Source organism: Poecilia formosa, unplaced genomic scaffold (assembly GCF_000485575.1).
Source record: "Poecilia formosa unplaced genomic scaffold, Poecilia_formosa-5.1.2 Scaffold537, whole genome shotgun sequence".
In the NCBI taxonomy this organism is placed as follows: domain Eukaryota; kingdom Metazoa; phylum Chordata; class Actinopteri; order Cyprinodontiformes; family Poeciliidae; genus Poecilia; species Poecilia formosa.
The window spans coordinates 35,112-57,256 of NW_006800476.1; the positions used below are offsets into that span (position 1 = coordinate 35,112).

Here is a 22,145-nt window from a genome sequence, read left to right on the forward strand (position 1 = left end):
ATATATATTTACATACACACAAGTAGCTCACCAGAGAATGGCAGGTTCCACAGGCATAGAGCTGGTTTTTTTTATATCTCATTTTTAATACAGCCACAAGGCGTACAGCTTCATTATGTAACACAGCCACAGGTCAGACCAAGGCCAAATTATTATGCCTCAGAAATCATAGTGCAAACATTTCCAGAAAGCAGGGCAGGTTCACAGGTTGAGCAACATCAGTTTAGATCCAATATGGCCGCCACATGCATGACATGTGGTGACAGATGGAACTGTCCAACTGCATTTATGACTGTTGAAAATTTGCTAAAACACACACATAAAACTGTATTTATTTTCAAAACAGTCAGATAAATGTAGAGAGAAATAACCTGTTGCTGTTGGTTGGCATTGCTAGCGTTCAGTCTGCTCACTGAAGACAACGATTAGAGACTGAGTTTTACTGGAAACCAGTTAAACTGGGACAGATGTTATTCTCAGACTGAGCCCCAAAAGTACTTTACAACATACTTTTACAAAATTCCAAGTAATTTTTACAACATCTGTAAGATTTTCCAATATTTTGCCATTTTTGTGAGATCCCATATGGCTTTTGGAAGATTCTGACATTTTTGTTTCATAAGATCCCCAAAAAAGGGTCGCAAGATTTCTCAAAAGTTCTCAGAGATTCCATACATGTTCAGAGATCCTGACTTGTTTTATTTTTTTTGGAAGATCCCATAAAAGTTTGGCAGGTTCCTGAAAAAGATGAGGGTTCAAGAGGCAGATAAGGGAAAGACACTCCATTGTTTCAAAAAACAATATCGTACACACAGGATCAGTTTCATATATGTTTTCAACCAGTTGAACCCAAACAAATCCGCCCAGAGCGTTGTATTAAGCATGCCAAACCCATAGGGGGCAGTGTAACGCTAAGCCAAAACCTGTCAGCTGATCAGATTGTCTCAAAACAATCCCAACTTCCTGTTAGGAATTAAACACGGCGCCAGGAGGTTCATTTGTGTGGACAGACTTATGGGTTGAACTACGTTTAAATAGTGTATTAGAATATAAAGTTATTAAAATAAAACAATGTCGATTGGGAATCGTGTAAAATGAGGTTTGTGGATAAATTGGTGTATTATTTGTTGCAAAGACAAATACAGAGTTCTCCCAAATCTCCACTTGGGCCTGAGTTTTATAATCATTTAAGTGATATTAAACAGTTTCTGTTTGGATAAAAGGCAAAAACACATCAAAATGTATTTGTTTGACCAGATATTGACCTACATGTGGTCTAGGCCTGAGACAAGACAAAGAAATCATAAGTTTGAGTTTCATTTAAGCATTTATCAATGTAGACAAACTGCAACAACACTCGGGCAGTGACTAGGCCAACACAGCTGTCCACTACTAAACACTAATTGCATTAATCCTTCTCAAGTTTTGCTTGATCTAATGAAACTTTTGTGGGATTTCATCACTCCTCTTGATCTTGCAAATCTTTGTCTGTTGTCACAAGGAAACTCAGAGGGGTTTGCAAAACCTTTCTGGGATCTTGCACTAACAAGTCAGGATCTTGCTAAAGCACATTTTTCTTTTTCTTCTTTGGCTCTTTCGGGGCTCACAGTTCTTGTCTTTGAAGTAAATGGAACGCTGCACTAATTTTCGTCATGATGATGCAAGTACATTACAGGAGAAAAATGGCTTTTTTGGTGCCATCGAAGCAGAAAAAGGGCAACTCCATTGGATAAAGTCTTTTGATGCCCCCACAAAAAAAACTAACAGAAGAAAGCAGATGAACAAGTCTCAATTTAAACTCAAACTGAAAAAGCATTGCATTTTAATATCAATGCTCAGCTTTTTTCCTTTCTTAAACAGTTTGAAGTTCATCCCAGATGAGTGTTTTTGCTAGCTTCCAACCGATGAAAGGTTGAGATGAAACCAGGTTTGGTTTAAGTGCTACGTTTTATCCTTTAGTCCACACTACGCTGAAAACTAAGCAGAGGCAAGTAAAGTCGCCGAGGTCTGACACTCACTTATGTGAATAGCGAACATGGAGAATAACACTGTACAACAAGTCCCTCATTGAGGTTAGAATACATGTCGCCATAGAGGGCAAATCGGCAAGGACGAAAAACAGAAACAGACAAAAGCAGGGCCGAATTAAATTAAGACATTTAACAGAAAATAAAAATGTCATAAAGCACTTTGTAGTTTAAATAGGAATGCTTAGACCTAAGTGGCTGTAAAATAACAACCCACAGAGCAATTATATAGCAATTTCCAAAATAGGCTAATTGCTCACAAAGAAAGCTGGTGAGACAGACGTCTCACTAGTTGTATTTTTACTAATTTTGTGTTTGGACAGCCATCCTTGACAGCACACATTAAGCGCTTCGGTTGCATGCAACTCACAAACTTTCCACAGACAGAATCTGAAAATCAGATTTGTAGACACAGAAATTCACACAATGAAAAAAAGCTAAAAAAATAAATAAATATAAAATAAAAAAGAAAAACACTGAACATACATTGTGCTCCAAACCTCCATCTTCTACAACAACCTGCAACAGTTAAGGAGTAGCTAGAATGTGGCAGAGAAAGTTCATTTTGGTGTCGCACATTGGAATGTCAGCTAGAGATCGCTAGCTAGCATGCAAGTTAGCTAGCCAACAGATAGACTGTTAGAGCTAGAGATAACTAGCTAGCACGCAAGCTAACTAGCCAATAGATAGACAGACTGTTAGCTAGGGACCGCTAGCCAACATGCAAGCTAGCTAGCTAACAAATAGACTTAACTAGAGATTGCTAGTGAGCTAGCACGCTAGCTAGCCAATCGATAGATAGATAGATAGATAGATAGATAGATAGATAGATAGATAGATAGATAGATAGATAGATAGATAGATAGATAGATAGATAGAGTTCTTATTGAAATGTTACATTTTATTGTTGCATCATAATTTATTGCCATGGTGTTTATTGTTTGACAGTAGATCGCTGTGGTTAGCTTGACACTACAGTTTTATAATATTATCATTCATGTCTAAAATACTCTATTTTATGTTTCTACAGCTTCAAAGTTCACTATTCTGCAGCCAAAATAGTGTATGACATGTTAAATCCTTTCATCACTGGCTTAATGTCATTTGATAAAGCATTAATGAGGTATAGTTGCTTCTGTCAATTAACCACAAAGCTGAAGAACAACGAAGACAAAAATCTGTAGTCTGTGTTGTAATTATTAAAACAGCTGGAAATTTAGAGAGAAATAATACTTGCGATATTTTTCAACTGAATTTAGATGGATAGTATATGAAGGATACTCACTTGTCTGTTTTAAAACTCAATACAAAAGTCAATACAAAAGTCATCGACAGTATGATCTTTTACTTGTATCGAAATCCTTACTAATGGAAATAAGTCCATGTACTTTAAAATGTTACCACAGACGTTAGATTACCTATTTAAAATAATTTCACTAGTAAGACGTGACAAAAGCGAGCAGTGCTTATAAATGAAGCATGTCCTTCTGACAATCTAATCCAAAAGACTTAGTTTACTTTGCTGAATGAGGTATTCAGTATCTAGCCAGCGAATACTGATGAGTTCTCTGCTCAACACTGATTCATTAAAGCACAAATATATACGATGCTAACGGTTGTGTGTGATTAGCCACTCTTTACCCAGTTAGCATTGGCTTTGCTAGCACAGATTCCTGCTGATATCGTTTGTTAAATGCAATTATTACCAGGAGAGCAGAGTTTTAATTTAGAATTAATGCTAAATATTGGAATTAAAAAACGTTTTAATGTAAATTTGGAGCCATTTATAAATAGCACTACAGTACAAGAGGAAGCCACAAGTACAACATTTAGCACTCTGCTTATATTTTTTGCTAGCAAAACTCCTAGAAATGTAAAAATGCCTTTTCAGTTTTGCAAAATCAAAACATTGAAACAGCTATGCTTCATCAGTATGTGAATTTCAACTGGCTTCTGGAACACATACTAATCTTAAACCTCTAGATGTTAAAAACATGTAGCTAGCATAAAGTCAGAAACCGAACATTTCAGATGTTTCACTAAAATATTTACGTGAACTAAAGGTTTTTTATGAATGTATTTTTTATTACTACCAGTATAGCTTAAGTGCTTGATAAACTACTGCATTATTGAAGAGCCATATACAACAGTTACCAACTTAATCTCTTTCACAAGGTTGTAACAAACACCTTTAAACCCAATTAAAAAGAACGCTACTGCTGCAGGAACTAAAACAAGCAGCTGTGGTTCCAGTCCCACTGTCCTGTCTAATTATACATCATCTAGAACAAGAATGGACGATATTTACCACCAACAATGAAACTGGTTTTATGAACAAACCCAAACTATATTTTTTATCTTTTCTGTTGAAAATTCTAGAACCAGAACAAAATTCTCGGAGCACCATTGAGGTTCTAGGATTTTCCCCATCCAGCTGGAAACCTGGAGGGAGTTTTAATGTTTATGTGGACTCAAAAATAACCTTCTGAAGTTCTGTACCACTGAAGACCTGCATGAATAATGTTCAGGTCAGTTAAAGAATAATTTATGGATCCCAAAGGGAAATTAAATATGCTACAATGTGAAAACATAATAAGTTCGGTTGTTGCATTAAAACAGAATTTGGTGATGCAACATCTTGCAAATAGTTATAACTGTAAAGTTTAACCCAAATAACGTTAGGAAATAAAAAAAACTGGTAATAGTTGCTATAATAAAGGAACTGGTCAGTGTATCAAACTATATATAAAAATAAGATTTAATTATGTATTAGTGAAGAAATTGTGTTTTTGTCAAGTTCATGTTTTAGGCCAGAATTGGTCATTGACAGTTTTTAGAGTTCACTTGTTCAAATAAATCTCATTAATGCAGAAATCAAAGTCCGACTCCTTCAAGCGCCATTTTTTATATGATAAAGATGATCAGAAATGGCCTTTTTGTCTCCCTAAGAAGCTACAAATTTTAATAAATTCATTTTACGTTAAAATCTGACTGATGGCAAACTGGTTGTTGGTGAAATGACTGAAAACTGTAACTGCTGCAGGCGACAAGCTTTCTGTAAACTATTTTGTTTCCTACTTCAACAGTTATGTGTCGTTTTGGGGAGGCAGTGATCTACATCCGAACTGAATGCAAAGTCCTGAACGTTAAACGTTTCTGTGAGTCAGTCTCGCATGCAAAGGCAGGGAACTAGACAAATCCGCAAGCAGCTCCATCTTTAAAACCAACAGATGTGACTCTAAGAGGACAGAAAACAAAACTTCTCTTTAGCTCAGTGCAAATCTTTCTACAAATGGTTACCAGTTCATTTTAGCCGCTGTAGAACACGGCAACCTCAAGGTTTTCCTCTCTTTCACCGATCCAACATGGCTGCTGTCTCCTAAAACTCTGCTAAAGTCTCCATCCAAGACAGATAAACTCAAGACAGATAAACTCAAAACAAGGGATTAAACCTGGTATTCACCCTGAAACTGGGTCTAATCTCCTAAACCGTTGATGTGGCTGGTCCATGCATCCAACCACTGAACTGAAAATCTACCCCGACTCAGAAAGGCAGAAATGACAACAGCTGTAGCTCTACAGGCTACAGAGCCATGCTAAAAGGCAGTGCTAGTAAGACGGAGAGAACAAAAATGAAAACTTGTAGAAAAGCAGAAGAAGTCAAAGCAAAGGGATGAGGAAAAGCCGTCAGGTTGGTAACCGATGAGCAGGAATTTGTGCTGGCTTCGTCATAACGGAGTACGGACAGGTTGAAACACACATTCAGACATGCACGTACATAATACACTGAGCCTTGTTCGCAAGTCTCCAAAGCCTCGTTGGTGTCCATTGCTGCCAGGCTAAGCACCATGCTTCAACAGACCAACATCTCTCCGTCTTCTCGTCTCTTTCAGTCCTCCGTCGCTGCGCCGCTTACCCTACAGTCTCCTCCTCATCGTCTCTTTTTGAAAGTCCTGTGTTGTCCAGCGCCTCTCTCGTTTCGGTCCGTTGTAGTGAAAGCAGAATTGCACAGAAGCACAGAAGAAGAAGAAGAAGTAGAAGGAGGGCGTGGTTTGTCGTTTCTGCAAATACAGGCTGTTTCACGGGTGTCCGGATTGGTCAAGAGGGAAGGACCGGGCGGCCGGCTGGACACTAGTGGGGCAGCGGCACCAGGATATCCACATAGTTGATGGGGAAGAAGCCCGACTGGCCGTTGATCATGCCCTCGTACCAGTTCTCGTCAATCTGATTGGTCAGAGTGATGATGTCGCCCTCCTTGAAGCCCAACTCGCCCTCGTTCTCTGGCTCAAAGTCGTAGAGCGCTCGACAGCAGGGCTGGTCCATCGGCGCTGAGAGACGACGACAAAACACAGGCTGATCACTGGACCAGTCAAAGTCACCTCCACCAATCAGAAATACAGAGGAACACCATAATAATATAAATAAAAACATTATTACCAGAGGTCAGCAGAGTAACAGAAATTATACACAAGTGAGAGAAGAAATGCTTCACAATAAAATTAGTCAAACAAAAGTCAAAAGAGTGCAGTACAGTGTAGTAAAAATATTCCTAAAAATAACTCAAGTAAATGTAATTGAGCAAATATAAAAAGATAAATCTGACATTTTTCTACAGTCTGAATACAGATGACAGTGTAACTATAATTAGTAAAGTCTCTGATCACATTGATTCTTGTTCAATAGACAGAATTATGAGGCGGTGGGATGGATCTGCCACCTGCTGGCAGAAACTGGCAACTGCACCATATTTTCTTAAAATTGAAAGCTACAAAACAGCCAATTGGCAGAAAATATGCCACAATTATTGAGGTTATTTTAACTAAATCAATAAACATTTACAGATTCTCTATGTTAAAAGGCAAAAATTAGGCAGATTTTTCTTTCTGTGCTTCATTTCTAACCCTTATACCAGTTTTACGGTTAATTTCCATCCACAGGTTTGAATTTAAGCCTCAGTGTGATTTTATTTTTCCGGTTGAACGCAGGGTGGGTACCTGGTGATTTCCCCGGGGATTTGGCCGAGTGGATCCCCCCGTTGTGGCTCTCGCTGGGGGGCAGGAGCTCCAGAGTCATCTTGGGTTTGGGAGTGTACTCCTTCCTGGGTTTACTGGACACCTCTTTTATCCTGGGAACAGGGAAACGCAAACGTTTCAGTGAAAGCGCGCTGGTCTGCGCTCACCGGCTTATTTCTGTGCCGAGGTGGGAGGACGGATCGATACCTGTCCTCCATCTTGCTGGAGAGCTGCTGGAGGATTTCTGAGGAGCGGCTGTGGTACTCCAACTGGGCCTGGACCAGCGCTGCCAGCTGGCTCACCTGCTCTATCTGGAGCGCACACACACACACACACACACACACACACACACACACACACACACACACACACACACACACAGGATGNCACACACACACACACACACACACACACACAGGATGTTATGGTTCTGCCGCTTCATGCTGGGCCTGAATCTGGTTCTGCTGTGCAGGCCCGAGTCTTTTTCCTGCTGCTCTGATAAACAGAGACGTGGCTGAAAACGTGGGACTGACAGAAGAAGAAGAAACTGTTTACAAATAAAAAATATTAAAATTCATGATGAAGTTTCTGTTTTTAGAGGATTTTTTAAAATGAGAGCCACAGTTTGTTGTTCTGATGTATGAACTATATGAATGTATTTTTAATTGAACATGTGAAAAGTTTCCTGTGACTTTGAAACAGTTTTTACTGCCTCATTTGAGTTAGTAGCTTTTTAATGTGAAAAAGCTAATTTTGTGCAAAAATAAAAAAACTGTTTAAAATCTGTTTGTTTCTCCATGATACCAATTAAATTGACCAGAAATTATTACGCTGCAGTAGGAAGAAAAAAAAGAAAATAAAGATCTATTTAAAACAGAAAACTAGAAAATTACATAAACAGAAAATATGAATAAAATGTAATCCCTAAAGAATAATAAAAAAATAAAGGAATATATAAAAAAGTGCTAAAAAATGTTTTAAAATAAATGAGTTACAAATTAAAATATAAAAACAAAAGTGTGAAAGTAAAATAGATAAAATACAAATATACTAAAAAAATAAAGTAGCTAGGAGATAAATAATATAAAATGTCATAAAATTAATGAAGATTTAAAAGATGAAACAAAAATTATTAAAAAATAAAATACTAAATATAAATTTTTTTTAATTTATACCATAAAATATGTATGAAAGGAAGATAAAAAACCTAAGAAGTCATAAAATATTAAAGTGAGTGCAGATAATCTAAAAACAGTGAAAATAAGTGGAATTTAAACAGTTTAAAGCTGTTTGTATTTTTTCTGAATCGTCTCCTAGCAACAGCAGGGCGGCCATGCTGCTTACGTCGCTCTCCAGCAGGTTGAACATGCTCTGCTCGGCGATCTCTTTGCTCTCGTCGAACTTCTCCAGCGCCTGCTTGATCTCGTCGTCCTGGACTTTCCCCTGGCGTTTCTTCTTGTAGTCGAAGTCCAGACGCCGGCCCTCCATTTTCTTCAGATGATGCTGCAGCGATCAGACACAAGACGTTAGCCGGAACCGGTTCTGGTTGCCGTTGGGCGGCTCCTCGGCCGTCGGCCCACCTGGATTTCCTTCAGGTCTTTGTCGTGGAGGTTCTGCAGCGGGTCGATGAAGTTCTGCTTGACCTCCATGTCCAGGGCGTCCTTCACCTCGCCGAGCTCCTTCATGGCCTCGCCGGCGTCGATCAGCGCCAGGCCTGGACCAACACAACAGAACCGTCAAGTCGAAAGAGGGCAGAGTTTCATAGTAACTAGTTACATTTTGTTACTTTGTTATGAAGTATTTCTAATCTTACTTTAGTAAAATTTCTGGATTTTCTGCCCACTGAGTGAAAACAAACGTGTCATTTTCATTCTGGAAACAGATCATTTTTCAGACACCAACAAACTTTAATTCATTACAAAAACAGCCGAGTGTTTTTTGAAGTGCTTCGTCTCCTTTTAGAAGCAGTAAAAACACAAATGGAGGAATAAAAACGTGCAGAATCTGCACTTCTAATCAATTAATTAACGTTAGACGGGTATTTATTAACGATCTGTCCGTTTTGATATTTAGTAAATTTCCCAGAAGTCTGGTGGTTCTTTGGAGCAGAACTTTGTAAACTTAAGGCATAAAGCCAGAAAGTTTTCGTCTCCTCTGAACAAGACAGATTAGTTCAGTTTAAATAAAACACCTCAATGCCTTAAACCTGCTGAGTTTCCAGAGTTTTTCTCCCCAGTAATGAAGGAAATCCCAGTTCAGGGAACAGATTCCTGCTTACCAAAGCAGGACTCTTCTCCCAGATCCCGCCCGAACTTCAGCATGGCGTCTCCCAGGATGGACTCGGCCTGCGGGTAGCCGGGCCCCTTCTCCTGGCCGCGGATCTTCGACATGGTGTTGATCATACTCAGCTTGGCTCTGGATGCTGCCAGGAAGCACAGGCTCTGACCGTCAGCCATGTTTTCATACAGCAGAGAGAGAGAGAGTGTGTGTGTGTGTGTGTGTGTGCGTGTGTGTGTGTGTGTGTGTGTGTGAACCACACCTGGGTTGGGCTGCAGGTACTCTGTGGTTTTGGTCATGATGTCCAGCACCGCTCTGCTGGTGATGTCCACCTTCTGCAGGAGACAAAGAGGAACAAACGAGTAAATTCAGAACCAATTATTACAAAAATAAATTATTTTTATCAGTAAAAACATAAAATAAACCGACTTAATTTTGGTGGATTATAAACCAGGGTGTCCAAGTTGTGGCCTGTGGGCCTTTAGTGGTCCTTAGAATAACTTTGTGTGGCCGCCAGTAAGAAAAAAAGTTTATACTTTTTTTAAGAAAATGTTTATACTGTAAAAAAACTAAACAAAACAACAATTACTGACCTTAATATAAACCTGAAGATCTGAATTTAACTGAACTTTTTTAATTTTTAGTATTTATTCTGCTTCTAGCAAAGAAGCATTTTTATTTATTTTCTTCATTTTGAAAATAAACTCTTTATATTACACAATAACGTCAAAATAAAACAATATTACCAGAATAAAGTCATATCTTACTAGAATGAAGAAATTTTATGAGAAATCCTCCATTAAAAATAAGTTAAAAAGTAAAATGAGGAATGTTGATACGTTGGTATCGGTTTTACAAATCAGGACATTTAAAGATATTTAATATTTTAGCACATTAGAATTAAATTAGGACTTTTAAACGCAAAAAACTGAGTTCATTTAAAGAAAGAACCATGCCAGTTTTTAACTTTATCAAAGCTTTTTGATCATTAAATCAGAATCAGAAGATTCTTGATTCAGAACTTTATAGATACTTTTAAACGGTTTATTGGACGTTTATTGATAAATGACCTTTTCCATTTCCTTGAAGTCATCGTCCAGCTTGGTTCCTTCTGCTCCTCCGACTTTCTCGCTGACTTTCTGTGAAGACGGACGAAGAGAAACAGGAAAGACGGAAAGAGAGCGAGTTAATATTCTCGTCCACATTTTACAGCCAACAACAGGCTGATCTGAGAGCTAATGGACGGAAAACAGAGGAGAGGAGCTGCTGCTGCCCAGGAGGAAGATGGAAAAATGAGCCGATGTGTCTGATTATTTATGCAGGAAACATAAAAACTTTGGATCTGATGAACATCAGACCAAATACAGCTGTGATTATTACAGCTGTATTTGACATATAGAGTTAATATCCTGAATTCTCCTCTGTACCGACTCCAAATGTAACATCTTTAATTACTTCAAGACATCTTCTTTTATCTCCATTTGTTAATTTAATAGTGATAAAAAGAGCAATTAACCCTCCTTCACTTAAGGCCAAGTGACTCATTACTTTGAGTTTTATCTACTTTTCTGGCTTCGTTTCTAAGAAAATCCATTTAAATCCGAATCCTTCAGTCTTTAAACGCCTCAGTGAGCAGCAGCAGCGTCTCTGCTTTCATCATTTCTGCTGTTGGATAGATGAATTTATTCCAGATTTGAAGGTTTTCTAAACAGACATCTATATTAGAATCTCACCTGCAGTAGATAACCTTCCAATAGATCAAGTATCAGTTAATCAGACTGTCAGCGTTGGAGTCTGATAAAACGTGATTTATACCGTCTTATAAAACTGTTATAATTTGCGCATACATCATTTTCTAACCTTCAAATTGCAGCAACATTATTTTAGTTGTTTACATAGAAAGCTGAAGGTTACAGTCTGCAGAAATAACCTTCAGTGTCACATCCATATTGGTAAACAGCAAACAGCCAACGAGGTCAGAATAACAACCTGATGGAAAATAAAGGCAGAGCAGAAATGTTACGAAACCAAACGGTTAGCTTAGCCAGTTAGCACAATAGTTGACCTGAATGCAAAGTCCAAATGAATACAAGCTGTAAAACAAAATGGTGAACGCTGGTCAGACTGGTTCGTTTGTAGGAAGTTTAGTTTGTTTGGGGAGATGTGAACAAAAACTGAACCCACAAACCTCCGTCTCAGTTCGGTTGAAGTGGAGACCGCGCCAAAAGCAGAAAGTGGACTACAGCGCACGGCATTCTGGGTAAATACAAACAAAATAAATGCGACTGTCTAGCGCTAGCGAGAGAAATGGCATTTGATTTTTTGCCAAAGATAAAAAAATAAATCTAACAGCTGAGAAAATCCAACTCTGTGAAGAAGGAAGTTGGGCTCTGATTTTTTTTCCGGAGGTTTTTGTATCATTTCCTTCGGTGGGTTTTGGTGCAGCGCCCCCACAGGCGAGGAGGAGAACAGGTTTTCAAAATGTCTGGTTTGTTTGACTTAGAGCAGTGAGAAAGAGAACCGCAGCAACAAATGTTCCAGTTCTGGCCCCAAATCAAACCAAACGTACCAGACAGTAAAGTGTGAAAACACAAATCTCTGCAAACCTCGATGAACTAATAATGTAAAGAAAAGTCTGATAAAGTCAGAAAGTAGAGTAGAATCATGGAGTTTACCATTTCGGCTGTCACATGAACCAACAAAATCAAGCATATAAAAACGACATAATAAATATAAATAAAATAGTGCATTCAATTAGTTTGATAAACTAACACTTTAAGTGCTGTAAAGCTGGAAAATTCACATCTAAATGTTACATAATAGCACCAGTAAGGCAGCTGGTTCATGGCTCTTTATGCTCATATTCAGCTCAGCCGGTCACTGTGGGAGCAGGAAGCGCTGCAGAGCGACAACATTATTCGCTTTCATCGCCTCAGGTTGCAGCCATGGCGGAGCAGAGTGGGCCATCAGCCGCCCACTCTGCTCCGTTCACACACACCAACACCCAATACGTTGGTAAACAAACACATAAAGGCCTCACATGGCGCCAGCAGCACCATGACCCGGCCCATAAATTACTGTAATGAGGCTAATTAGCAGAACAAAATGTTTATATATCGATGGAGGGATGGAAGAAAAGTGTAGCCAGCTGGATTTTAGGAGTTATGAACTGATAACCCGTCCACACATCCTGGGATTTCTGCAGGAGGGAGATTATACCGTCGGGTTTTACAGCAGCATTTATGGCATCAATTGAATAAAGTCTAATTGTTAACTGGAATTATCGAAAGTAAAATGAATTTTATGTAGCAAAATTCAAAAACTGTACACAGATATTTCAACTAGTGTGAAATATCTGTGTGAATGTGAGCATCTGGGATTAAAGCAGCTGCCTCCATCAAACAAACAGCCTGCACACCTGAACACCTCTGAGTGCAGGTGTTGGTGACGATGTGTTCAAATGTATCCCAGAAAAACACGGAATGACGCCGTTTTTAAACGGAGGAGCTTCTAAGAATAAAAAAAGTCAAATTTAAAATTAAGACGACGTGAGACTAAGGCGGGAACAAAAAGTGCGAGGGACCGACAGATGGGGATGCAGTTACCATAGAGACGAGGATGTGAAAGCTTTCTATTATGCTTCCAGGAAACATAAAGACAAACCTATAAGAGTGTTCTTTTGCCTGCTAGGAGGAAATCTCAGTCTGGTCTCAGTGAGGTGTGTGTGTGTTAAACTCTTACATAAGTCAGTCTATCTCAGCAGTTTCATCTTTACCGTCCTTTGTTTGAGGGAAATCTAAAGTGTGCTTTACCTGTTTTTACTGCCAATGATATACAACAGATGGATCAGATGTTTGGAAACTGGATCATAAGGAAAATATATGAGCTGCAGAAATGAGACAACAATCACATCAATGTGAAAATGAGGCAGAAATCAGTCATTAAGAACCGCTAATTACAGGCAAGCTAACAGTAACTGAGATGTACGCTAATAGTCAATCAGAGTACAGCTAATGGCTAATAACCAGAGTTATGCTAATGTCTAACTGGATTCTTTTCAGAGCCAAGAATCAAGCCAGCAGTAACTCAAACTTAAGCTAACAGCTGGTCAGACCTGAAAAGTCACCAACAGTCAAGTTAAATCAAAAACAGAGAATCCTCAGGAGATTTTTTTCATCCAACACAAGAAATGCAAACATTTCTTTTCTCCATTATTCATCTTTATGATCCATAATTGGTTTTATGACAGTTTTCTCAGCGCCGCTGTCTAGAGAAATCGACTTTAGTCGTTCTTAAGTAAATGGGAATGTTGTGTCTGTTGGGGTTTTGCTAGGATTTCTTCCCCAGAGGGCTAACAAGTCTGCAGTAGGTTGTTAGTTTTACAGACATAACTCCTGTAGCTTGTTAGCAACCTATCCAAGACTAATGCATGGTTGGACAAACTCATTCTTAGATAAGAAGATTTCAGTCTGCTCAGTTCTGTCTGTTTTGTTTTAGGGTCTTGTCTGTTTGCACAAAACCCCTAATACCAACATAGAAAGTTTAGCAGGAGCTCCTCTTCCTCATAAAACAACAAACAGCTGGTTGATTGTCTTTGTGTGCATTACATGCTTTCACTTTTTTGCCAAATCTAAAAAGTTAATTTATGTTCCAAAAGAAGGTTAAATCTCAGCTGCAATGTGATAAAATGGCAGAAAGTTGTAGGAACATAAAAAGTTAAACCGAATCTAACAGGCCCATCTGCTCTGCTTCTCTCCTCCTCCACAGTTTCTCTCCCGTTGTTCAGGACTCTCGCTGCCTCTGCTGTTTTTTCTCCTCCATCTTCCCTCTGTGGCTCTCTTGTCCTTTTATTTCTCGTCTTACATCCACACTTGCTTTCTGCTGAGTCACTCCCCGCCGAGGCCTGCAGGAAAATCAGCTTAATTACAACGCTGCTGTGACAAATGTCAGAGGTCGTGGCACCCTGACAGCAGATGGAGGAGCCGGGCCCCTGCTCTCCAGGAGACATTCATCTCCAGAGCAGAATTGGACTATCAGGAGACGGAGAGCTTGGCAGCCGGAGTCGGTTCATCTTATCGGCCTGCCAAAGTCACCAGACGCCATCTTAGATGGTAGATACCAGAGGACTGATGGACATTTGACCAACGACTGATCAGTGTTTGAACGCTGGTGCAGGATTCTGTTGGGTCAGAGCCCGGAGTCGTCCTAATGAGACGCGCTTCTGCATTTTAAGTTTGAACTTATGGTCCAGAATGTTTAATAGCTCAAAACTGCAAAGTCAGCAGCAAACTTTAGATTTCCAACCTTTTATTTTAAGGTCTTGTTCTTATATTTTCACTTTGCTGCAGGCTCATTTATATTTATTGGGTGTGGAAACATATTTAATAAAAATCACTTGGCCTACACTTACCAGTATCCTAAATTCCACAATTATCTCCAGTTTGATGTAAAATTTTTTGCTAAATTGTCCGTTTCATATCCTGTTGCAACACTGAATCAGATTTATGAAATTTCTACAGAAGGGATGTCCAAAGTGTGGTCCGGGGGCTGTTAGCAGCACTTTGAATGATTGCGTATGGCCACAAACAAATCTGGACAGAAGCACATCTGGCCTCCAGGCACTTTGATATGAATGAAATCTCCTTAAAAGCGATCCGTTATGCTTCCTTGAACAGGTTAGGATAACTGTTCACATGTTTTTGCACAAACTCATTCTTAGATAATGAGGTTTCAGTCTGCTCAGTTCTGTCTCTTTTAGGGTCTCGTCTCTTTGAATCCAAATAAACTGCTGCTGGCTTATTTAAGTGGTTAAATACGATAAATCTTCAGAATATCTCAGTCTGAGTGCAATTTTCTTGCAGTTTGTAGACACTGTGATAAACTTTTATATTTTGGCTTTCAAGGGTTTTCAATTTTATGTTTCTGGGCCTCTTCTGAAAAAAGACGCCACTTCTATTGGCTGCTAAACTGTTGCAGTTTTAGTTAAAGCTTCAGAGCTTTAATCGTTTCCATTCGTCTTTTCCTTCCCGCCTGTAATGACTTTATTGCCCGTAATGCCGATTCCTTCGCCTGCTCCGTTTGTTTACGAGGCAGCCGGGACGCTTGCATCATCGATGCTCAGGAGAAATGTGCCGTCTCTCTCGGTTAGACGCTCGACCAAAAACCCAACCAGAAGCGATTTTAATCAGCCGAGGAAACGTGACGACCCAGAGAGGAGGCAGAGGCGGTTCAGCCGTAAATCACTGAAATGTTTCAGTCTTTAGACAAAGAGAAAGCAGGAAGGGTTTAAGTTTGAGGTTTTATGATGTGAAAACATCAATAAAAACCTCCAGGGACAGAAAGAGAAACAACATAAATATCGACCTTTTCCACTTCGTTCACGAAACATTTTGATAAGTAAATCGTGCATTTGAGTGTTTTATGTAAATTATTACAGAAATGTGAGACATTCTGCGTGACTAAAAGCTGTGATGATTAATGGCTGCCATTTATTTTCTCTCGGAAATCCTCAGCAGGAGGTTGAGATGCTGGAAGGGGTGAAAAACGGGAAATGTGACAAAGAAGAGGCAAAAAATGATGGGCTGCTAGATTTAGAGGAGAGAAAGAAAAGATAAATCGGTGCACTAATGCTGCCAATCTCTACAAAGAAAAGTTTTTCACCATTTCACCCAGGCTGATGGTTTAAAATACAGATTTATGAAGTAATTACTAAAGTAGAAAAGTTTACTGTAAAAACTCATTAAATTAAAAATGCAAAAACTAGTTGATTGTGATTCTTTTCCTTCGTTTTAACAAGTTTTCATGAAATCTGTATGTCATTAAAGATTGAAAAAAATAAAAAGGGCTTCAGACTGCTACTTTAATTTAAAAAAAATAAAAGTAAAAAAAAAAAAAATTTGGATTTTTTTTAATTATTAATTGTTTTCTATTTTGTTGACCAAATTTTTACCATTCTTTACTATTGATGAGGGGCCAAACAAAATCATTTCAAGGGCCACAAGTGGCCCCGTTGCCACACGTTGAACACCACTGATATAAACAGTTTGATTCTTTTAGAGTAAAAGTCAAAGTTTTCCATATTTTCTTTGGTCGTAGGATCCACTTATTGGAGCTGGTTAAATGTGATGATATGGAAATATGAAATGTTGTCAAAATGTTTCTGAAATGTTGAGGATTATTCCTCTGCAGTCTGTTTAATCTCCCACAGTGTGTGTGTAAATAAACGAGCTCTTCAGCTGGTCACTTGTCATCCGCCCTCAGTTTAAAGTGGGTTCAGAGAGGAGGCGTGCGACAGGAATGGAAAACTAGATTCTCGTCGAAAGCTTCAAGAAACACCCGGAGAGTGTTTCAGGTTTGAGAAGCAGAGATCTTTGATGAAGGAGGATTTTATCTCCCTAATCAGAACCAGAGCAGATCAGGCAGACGGTCGAGACTGAACTGATCTGAAGGCGACTTTAATCCAGACATGACAGGAAAAGAGACTGAGGAGCTGGGAGCAGAAACTAAGAGTGTTTTGATGGTCTGATATTCTCAGTTTGATCTAAGACTAAAACTTCAACATTTGTTACATTTTCAGCTGCTGCGTTTCTTTCTCTCTGCTCTGTGTCAAACCAACCAAACCCTTTGAACAACCTGTTCCCCTCCTCGCCTGTGGGGGGCGCTGTCCCAAGAACTACTGAAGGAAACACTGAGCGCAACTTCCTTCTTCACAAAATGTAAACAAAAATGGAGCGGTGCTAAGCTAGCATGTTTGTTTTGGTTTTATTTACCCAGAATGCCCTGCGCTGTAGTCCACTTCGTGCTTTTGGAGTGGCTATTTTGGGGTTTTCGCATTCACACCTCCCCAAAACGAACCAGACATTTTAGCCAAACAAACTGGACCTGGAATAAGGCGGACTAAACATTTCACCCTAAACCAGGAGGCAGACATGAGGTGGAGGACGGCAGCAGAGCAGGTTGGTAAAAGTTTCTCTGAGACCTTTTTGGGTTCCTGCAGGAATCCTGACCAGCTGCACTGCAGCAGCTCCAACTGCTGCTGCATCATTAACTAAACATGAGCAGAGGGGAAACCTGCAGCAGCTCCAACTGCAGCAGCTCCAACTGCTGCTGCATCATTAACTAAACATGAGCAGAGGGGAAACCTGCAGCAGCTCCAACTGCAGCAGCTCCAACTGCTGCTGCATCATTAACTAAACATGAGCAGAGGGGAAACCTGCAGCAGCTCCAACTGCAGCAGCTCACGATGTCACCACAACTACAGGAAGTAGGAAAAAAACTTAAAACCTGCAGAAAACATCCGCTTTCACTGAAACTAAACAGACACTACAGCAACGTTTTCTACCGTTTTGTTATTCCAAAACTTATTTTCAACAAATTCTCTGAAATTCTTTGACTTTTGAAACCTCCCAGATTTGTCAGAAAATGTGCAATAAACTCAATAACATGCATTAGTGCAAAAAATTTGGGTATCTGATGATTTTTGCGTGAATTGTGAACAGAATAATGTGCGACTTTTTGATGAAAATGTGCTGAGAATAGTTTGACTCAATAATGTTAAAGTTTCAGTGACTAAATACAAATATGGACAAAATACCTGTTATTTCTGAAATAAAATGTACTGATTGTGTGGAATATAACTTCCTTCTGTCGTGTTTTTCTTTTCAAAGTTGATTCAAATATCTTCTAGACGGATGCTAATGTGAAACTAGCAGCAACAAGTGGAGGAGGAGGAGCGCCGTTTCCTCCCTTAGGCATTAAAACTAATATAATCAACAGGAATGATATGAGATTGACTTCTATATTTATGAAATGGTCATGCTTATGTGACACAGCAGCTGATTCCTGTTTGAAACATTAATTATCTGTTGCTAATAGAGACGATTAAAGTGAAAAGAGAAGAAGAAACGATGCAACAGAGCAGGAACAGAAACATCCCCAAAGCCTCCGGATCCATTTCTGCCCTCATTAGTATTCACACCATGGATCCGACATAAAGCAGCGCCGGAGTCACGACTCGCTGGCGGTAAAAACAAAATCACATCCGACACAAAAACAACTCAATCCTGCAGCTTATGGAGCAACTAGATGGTCCACAACTGAGAGTTTTTATTTTTACAGTTTACATTTTGATTATTAAACAAAACACTGCTAAACAAAAATAAAAATTCTGTAATTTTTATTTTAAGATATAAGTTTTTATGACTAAACTGATCACAACGCGATTGTAAGCCCCAGTTTGACCAGATAGTGGCGCCGTTTTGTGTCAGTTTCATTACTTTATGATTGAAAGTTTGGTTTTATCAACTGAAACCTTTTAACTTTCTAAAACTAAATACACTTACAGTGGTTAGTTTGTCCAGAATCATAAAGTTTAACCAAAGATTTTCCTAAAACATGACGAAAACGCCTCACATGTAAACATCAGCTCAGATCAGTGTGTTTGCAGATAGTTTTGACAATTTAGCTTTCAGAACAAAAGCCTGAGATCGATCAGGATATTAACCTTTATAAACTGTGTAAAAGTTGATAAATGAGTCAACATGTCTGGCTGAAAGCGTCTCATACCAGCGGACCAAGTGAAGAACTAATAATCAATGAGGCTCTAACAGCGGATCAATCATCTGACCAGAAGATCAATAAGGTCCAGCCGGAGCCAGAATCAGCAGCGGCTCGGGGCAGTCGGATGTGATCAGAGGCTCATCATTAAGATTTAATTAGCTCAATATATCAGTTTGCTCCGTTTTCAGCACCAGGACTTTCCTGCGTTTCTGATCCGCAGAACCAAACGGACTCGAACTCCACGCCGCCGCGCCAAACACAGAAGTGACAAACCGTTTTAATGGAGTTCATTTCAGGGTCCGTAACCAATCAACTGATTTACTAAAATATTAAAACAAAAACAGAAAAATTAGCTGCAAGCGTCCTTCCTGATGTGACCTTTAACCTCCACCTAGCAGGAGCTAATCAAAAACAGTCCTCATCGTCTGTCAGCTGATAATAAACTCAACATCTGTCGTCATCGGAGTCGCACAGGAATGAGGTCAAAGGTCACGGTTCAGCTGGAACAGACGGCGGCATCAAAGAGTCGATCTTCCTCTGCCTCCCCGTCACGTGCGATGCCCTCAAGGATGATTAATTATTGAGCTACAGAACCGTCTGAGTGTGTGTGTGTGTGTGTGTGTGTGTGTGTTGGCATCACGCCTGCTCTCTGCTGACACGCGTGTGGTTGCCATGACAACACCATCCATGCAACCGGCAGGAATAGCAGGAGAATTAAACACATTTACATCATTTATGTCCAACTATAAATGTCATATTTAATTCTGATTATTACATCATTTCCTTCTTTAATCTAAATGTCAAATTTTTAAATAAAAACTGGAGCCAAAATCATAAAACCGTCATTGAAGAAATAGAGAATGTGGTGTAATTTTTTAGACTTTGGATAAATTTACTTAAAATCTGGATAAAATTACTGGATTCAGTTTAATTATTGATTATAAAGTTAATCTTTTTCAGTCTAAACTAAAGGTGGGCGATATTGCCAAAAATTATATCGCGATAATACATCGCGATATACATCAATAACGATAATAGTCTGCATTTTAATTATTCATTAAATTTGGTCAAATATGAAACTTCAACAGTTTTTTTTCTACTTTCCCTTCTAAACAGTGAGCAAAATAAAAAAGACATTATGTAAATATATATATATTTTTTTAAAATCACACAATACGCTTAGTGTGTCAAAGAAAGAAATCAAAGTGTTAATACGTATTAAATAAGTGTTTTTGCTTGTAGTTTTCATGTTCCTGCAGCAAAAACTGACAAATAGATTTTCATTAATAAATTATTCTGACCATTAAGTGGACAAAAAGAAATCACTGAACTACTTCAGCCTTTTTCTACAATATTAGAAATATGTTAAAAGATGCAGAATTCCTTTTTTCAGTAGTTGGTGATTCATTTTTGGATCAATAGATTAACAGACAAATTAACTTAATGGTTCATTTGTTATTGCAGAATTTGAACCAGATGAAGTTCTGGTTTGAACATATTTACAGACAAAGAAAGGTTGTTTTTTTTTATCTTAAATGCTAAATGTATAATTTTTTGTACAGTTTTGACTTGGAAGTAAAAATCTACATTTCTAAATTTGACCTCATTTCCTCGTGGCTCTTTGTGCTTCTTCTACACCTGGGTCTGTTCTCGCTCTCGGGTTTCATTCGGCTCGTCGGTGTCTCGTTTCGCCGTCGATGCCGCCGGTCTCCCCTCGGCTGCGTGAGGAAACGCCGTCATGCTGGGACCTGGCCTACATTTTAGATTTAGTTTTCAGATTCCAGCACAAACGAATCGTTTGATGTAAAAAAAGGAAGGAAAACACCGAGCAGCTCAGTTCTTATTGGACAAACACCAATATGAAAAAAACTTTAATGTTACACTGAGAATTAAAAATGACAATGCCAAACCCATAAGTGGCCCTAATGCTGTTAAAATGATTAAAAATGTTGATTACTACAGTTTTAATAACTTTATTTAGAAATGCATCATAATCGATGAAATCTAATCATCACAACTTCACAGTAAAAGTTGAAAAAATGAATCAAAAATATATTTTTATGTGCAGCTAATGTTCACATAAACTGCACAAAAACTCACAACTATTTCCACTTAATGTTTGATAAACAGTTTATTCTGGATTTCCTTCCACAAATTTCTCACTGCAGTTTACTAGAGTTCTGGCCCATTCCTCAAAACAGAACCGGTGAAACCGAGTCAGGTTCTGGACTCAGAGGTCAGGGGTCAAGTTAAGGAAACATTTTTCCAAATCAATTTATTTCGCTAAAAGTCTTAAAAAACTTTAACAAAACCTGGTGAATTTTTGCTTAAAGCAAGTTTGTTTTTAATGAAGTTACTCACACTGGGTAGAATCCAGTTACTCAAAAGTAGCAATGCTTCAAAATACAGTTACTCAAGTAAAAGTATAAATTAATACATCATAAAAATATTCGTAAAAGTAATTTTTCCCCTAAAACGTTATTCAAGTAAATGTAACTAATTAACTATGATAATAATGTTCTTTATTTTAATTAGGGAGCCAATAGCAAAAGTGTGGAAATCGACCAAAACTACAAAAGCAAACAAAAAAAATCCCAGCAGGAGTCCAACAAAAACTGCTGATGTTGCTGAAATGAGGCAGAAACTTGCATTAAAAGAGCTGGAAATATCAGTCCATATCAATAATTATTGATTTTTTTTTGTTCTAAATGTCTGAAATACTGACCAGCTGTTGACGTGACGTTTCCTGTTTCATACAGGTTTCTCTCGACATTATTTTATTTTTTATTTTTAAGCAATTATGAGTCAAAATGGCGGAACTTTAAACTGCTGGTCTGTAAAAGTTACTCAACAAGCTGTTGCTAGGTAACCAAAGAATGAGTTAGTTGCTAGGTAACCAAAGAATGAGTGAGTTTGTTGATTCTATCTGGCTAAAGCAGTGGTTCTTAACCTGGGTTCGATCGAACCCCAGGGGTTCGATGAGTCGGTCTCAGGGGTTCGGCGGAGCCTCTGCCGCGGAGGTAAAGACACACTGAGTAAAGTCGTGATGACGCTTTGCCATCACTTGCTGCAGAGGATCACGTTACATTGCTTAGCCAATCAGAGCTGCAGAGGAGCACCGAGTGAAGGAGCTCCACTCAGCATGGATTTGAACTTGTGTCTTTAATTTCTTCAGCAAAACTCACCGTTTTTACCAAATTCTGTAGCTTTCGGTGTACTTCTAAATCTGCTCCTTAGTCGCATCTTTTCGGGGTTGCTACTGCCTCTAGTG

General features: G+C 38.8%; 1 protein-coding gene across 1 annotated transcript in view; it reads right to left on the reverse strand.

Annotated features, from left to right (window-relative positions):
- Positions 1-73: 73 nt before the first annotated feature.
- The window catches only part of LOC103129331 (endophilin-A1), a 26,274-nt gene continuing 4,202 nt past the window's right edge, over positions 74-22,145 (reverse strand). The window contains exons 2-9 of the mRNA XM_007540384.2: positions 10,387-10,455; positions 9,579-9,651; positions 9,318-9,461; positions 8,620-8,753; positions 8,384-8,542; positions 7,247-7,350; positions 7,022-7,152; positions 74-6,355 (exon numbers count right to left, since the gene is read on the reverse strand). Of these exons, the coding sequence (XP_007540446.1) occupies positions 6,159-6,355; positions 7,022-7,152; positions 7,247-7,350; positions 8,384-8,542; positions 8,620-8,753; positions 9,318-9,461; positions 9,579-9,651; positions 10,387-10,455 (1,011 nt within the window). The 3' untranslated portion in view covers positions 74-6,158. The remainder of the gene's footprint in view (positions 6,356-7,021; positions 7,153-7,246; positions 7,351-8,383; positions 8,543-8,619; positions 8,754-9,317; positions 9,462-9,578; positions 9,652-10,386; positions 10,456-22,145) is intronic.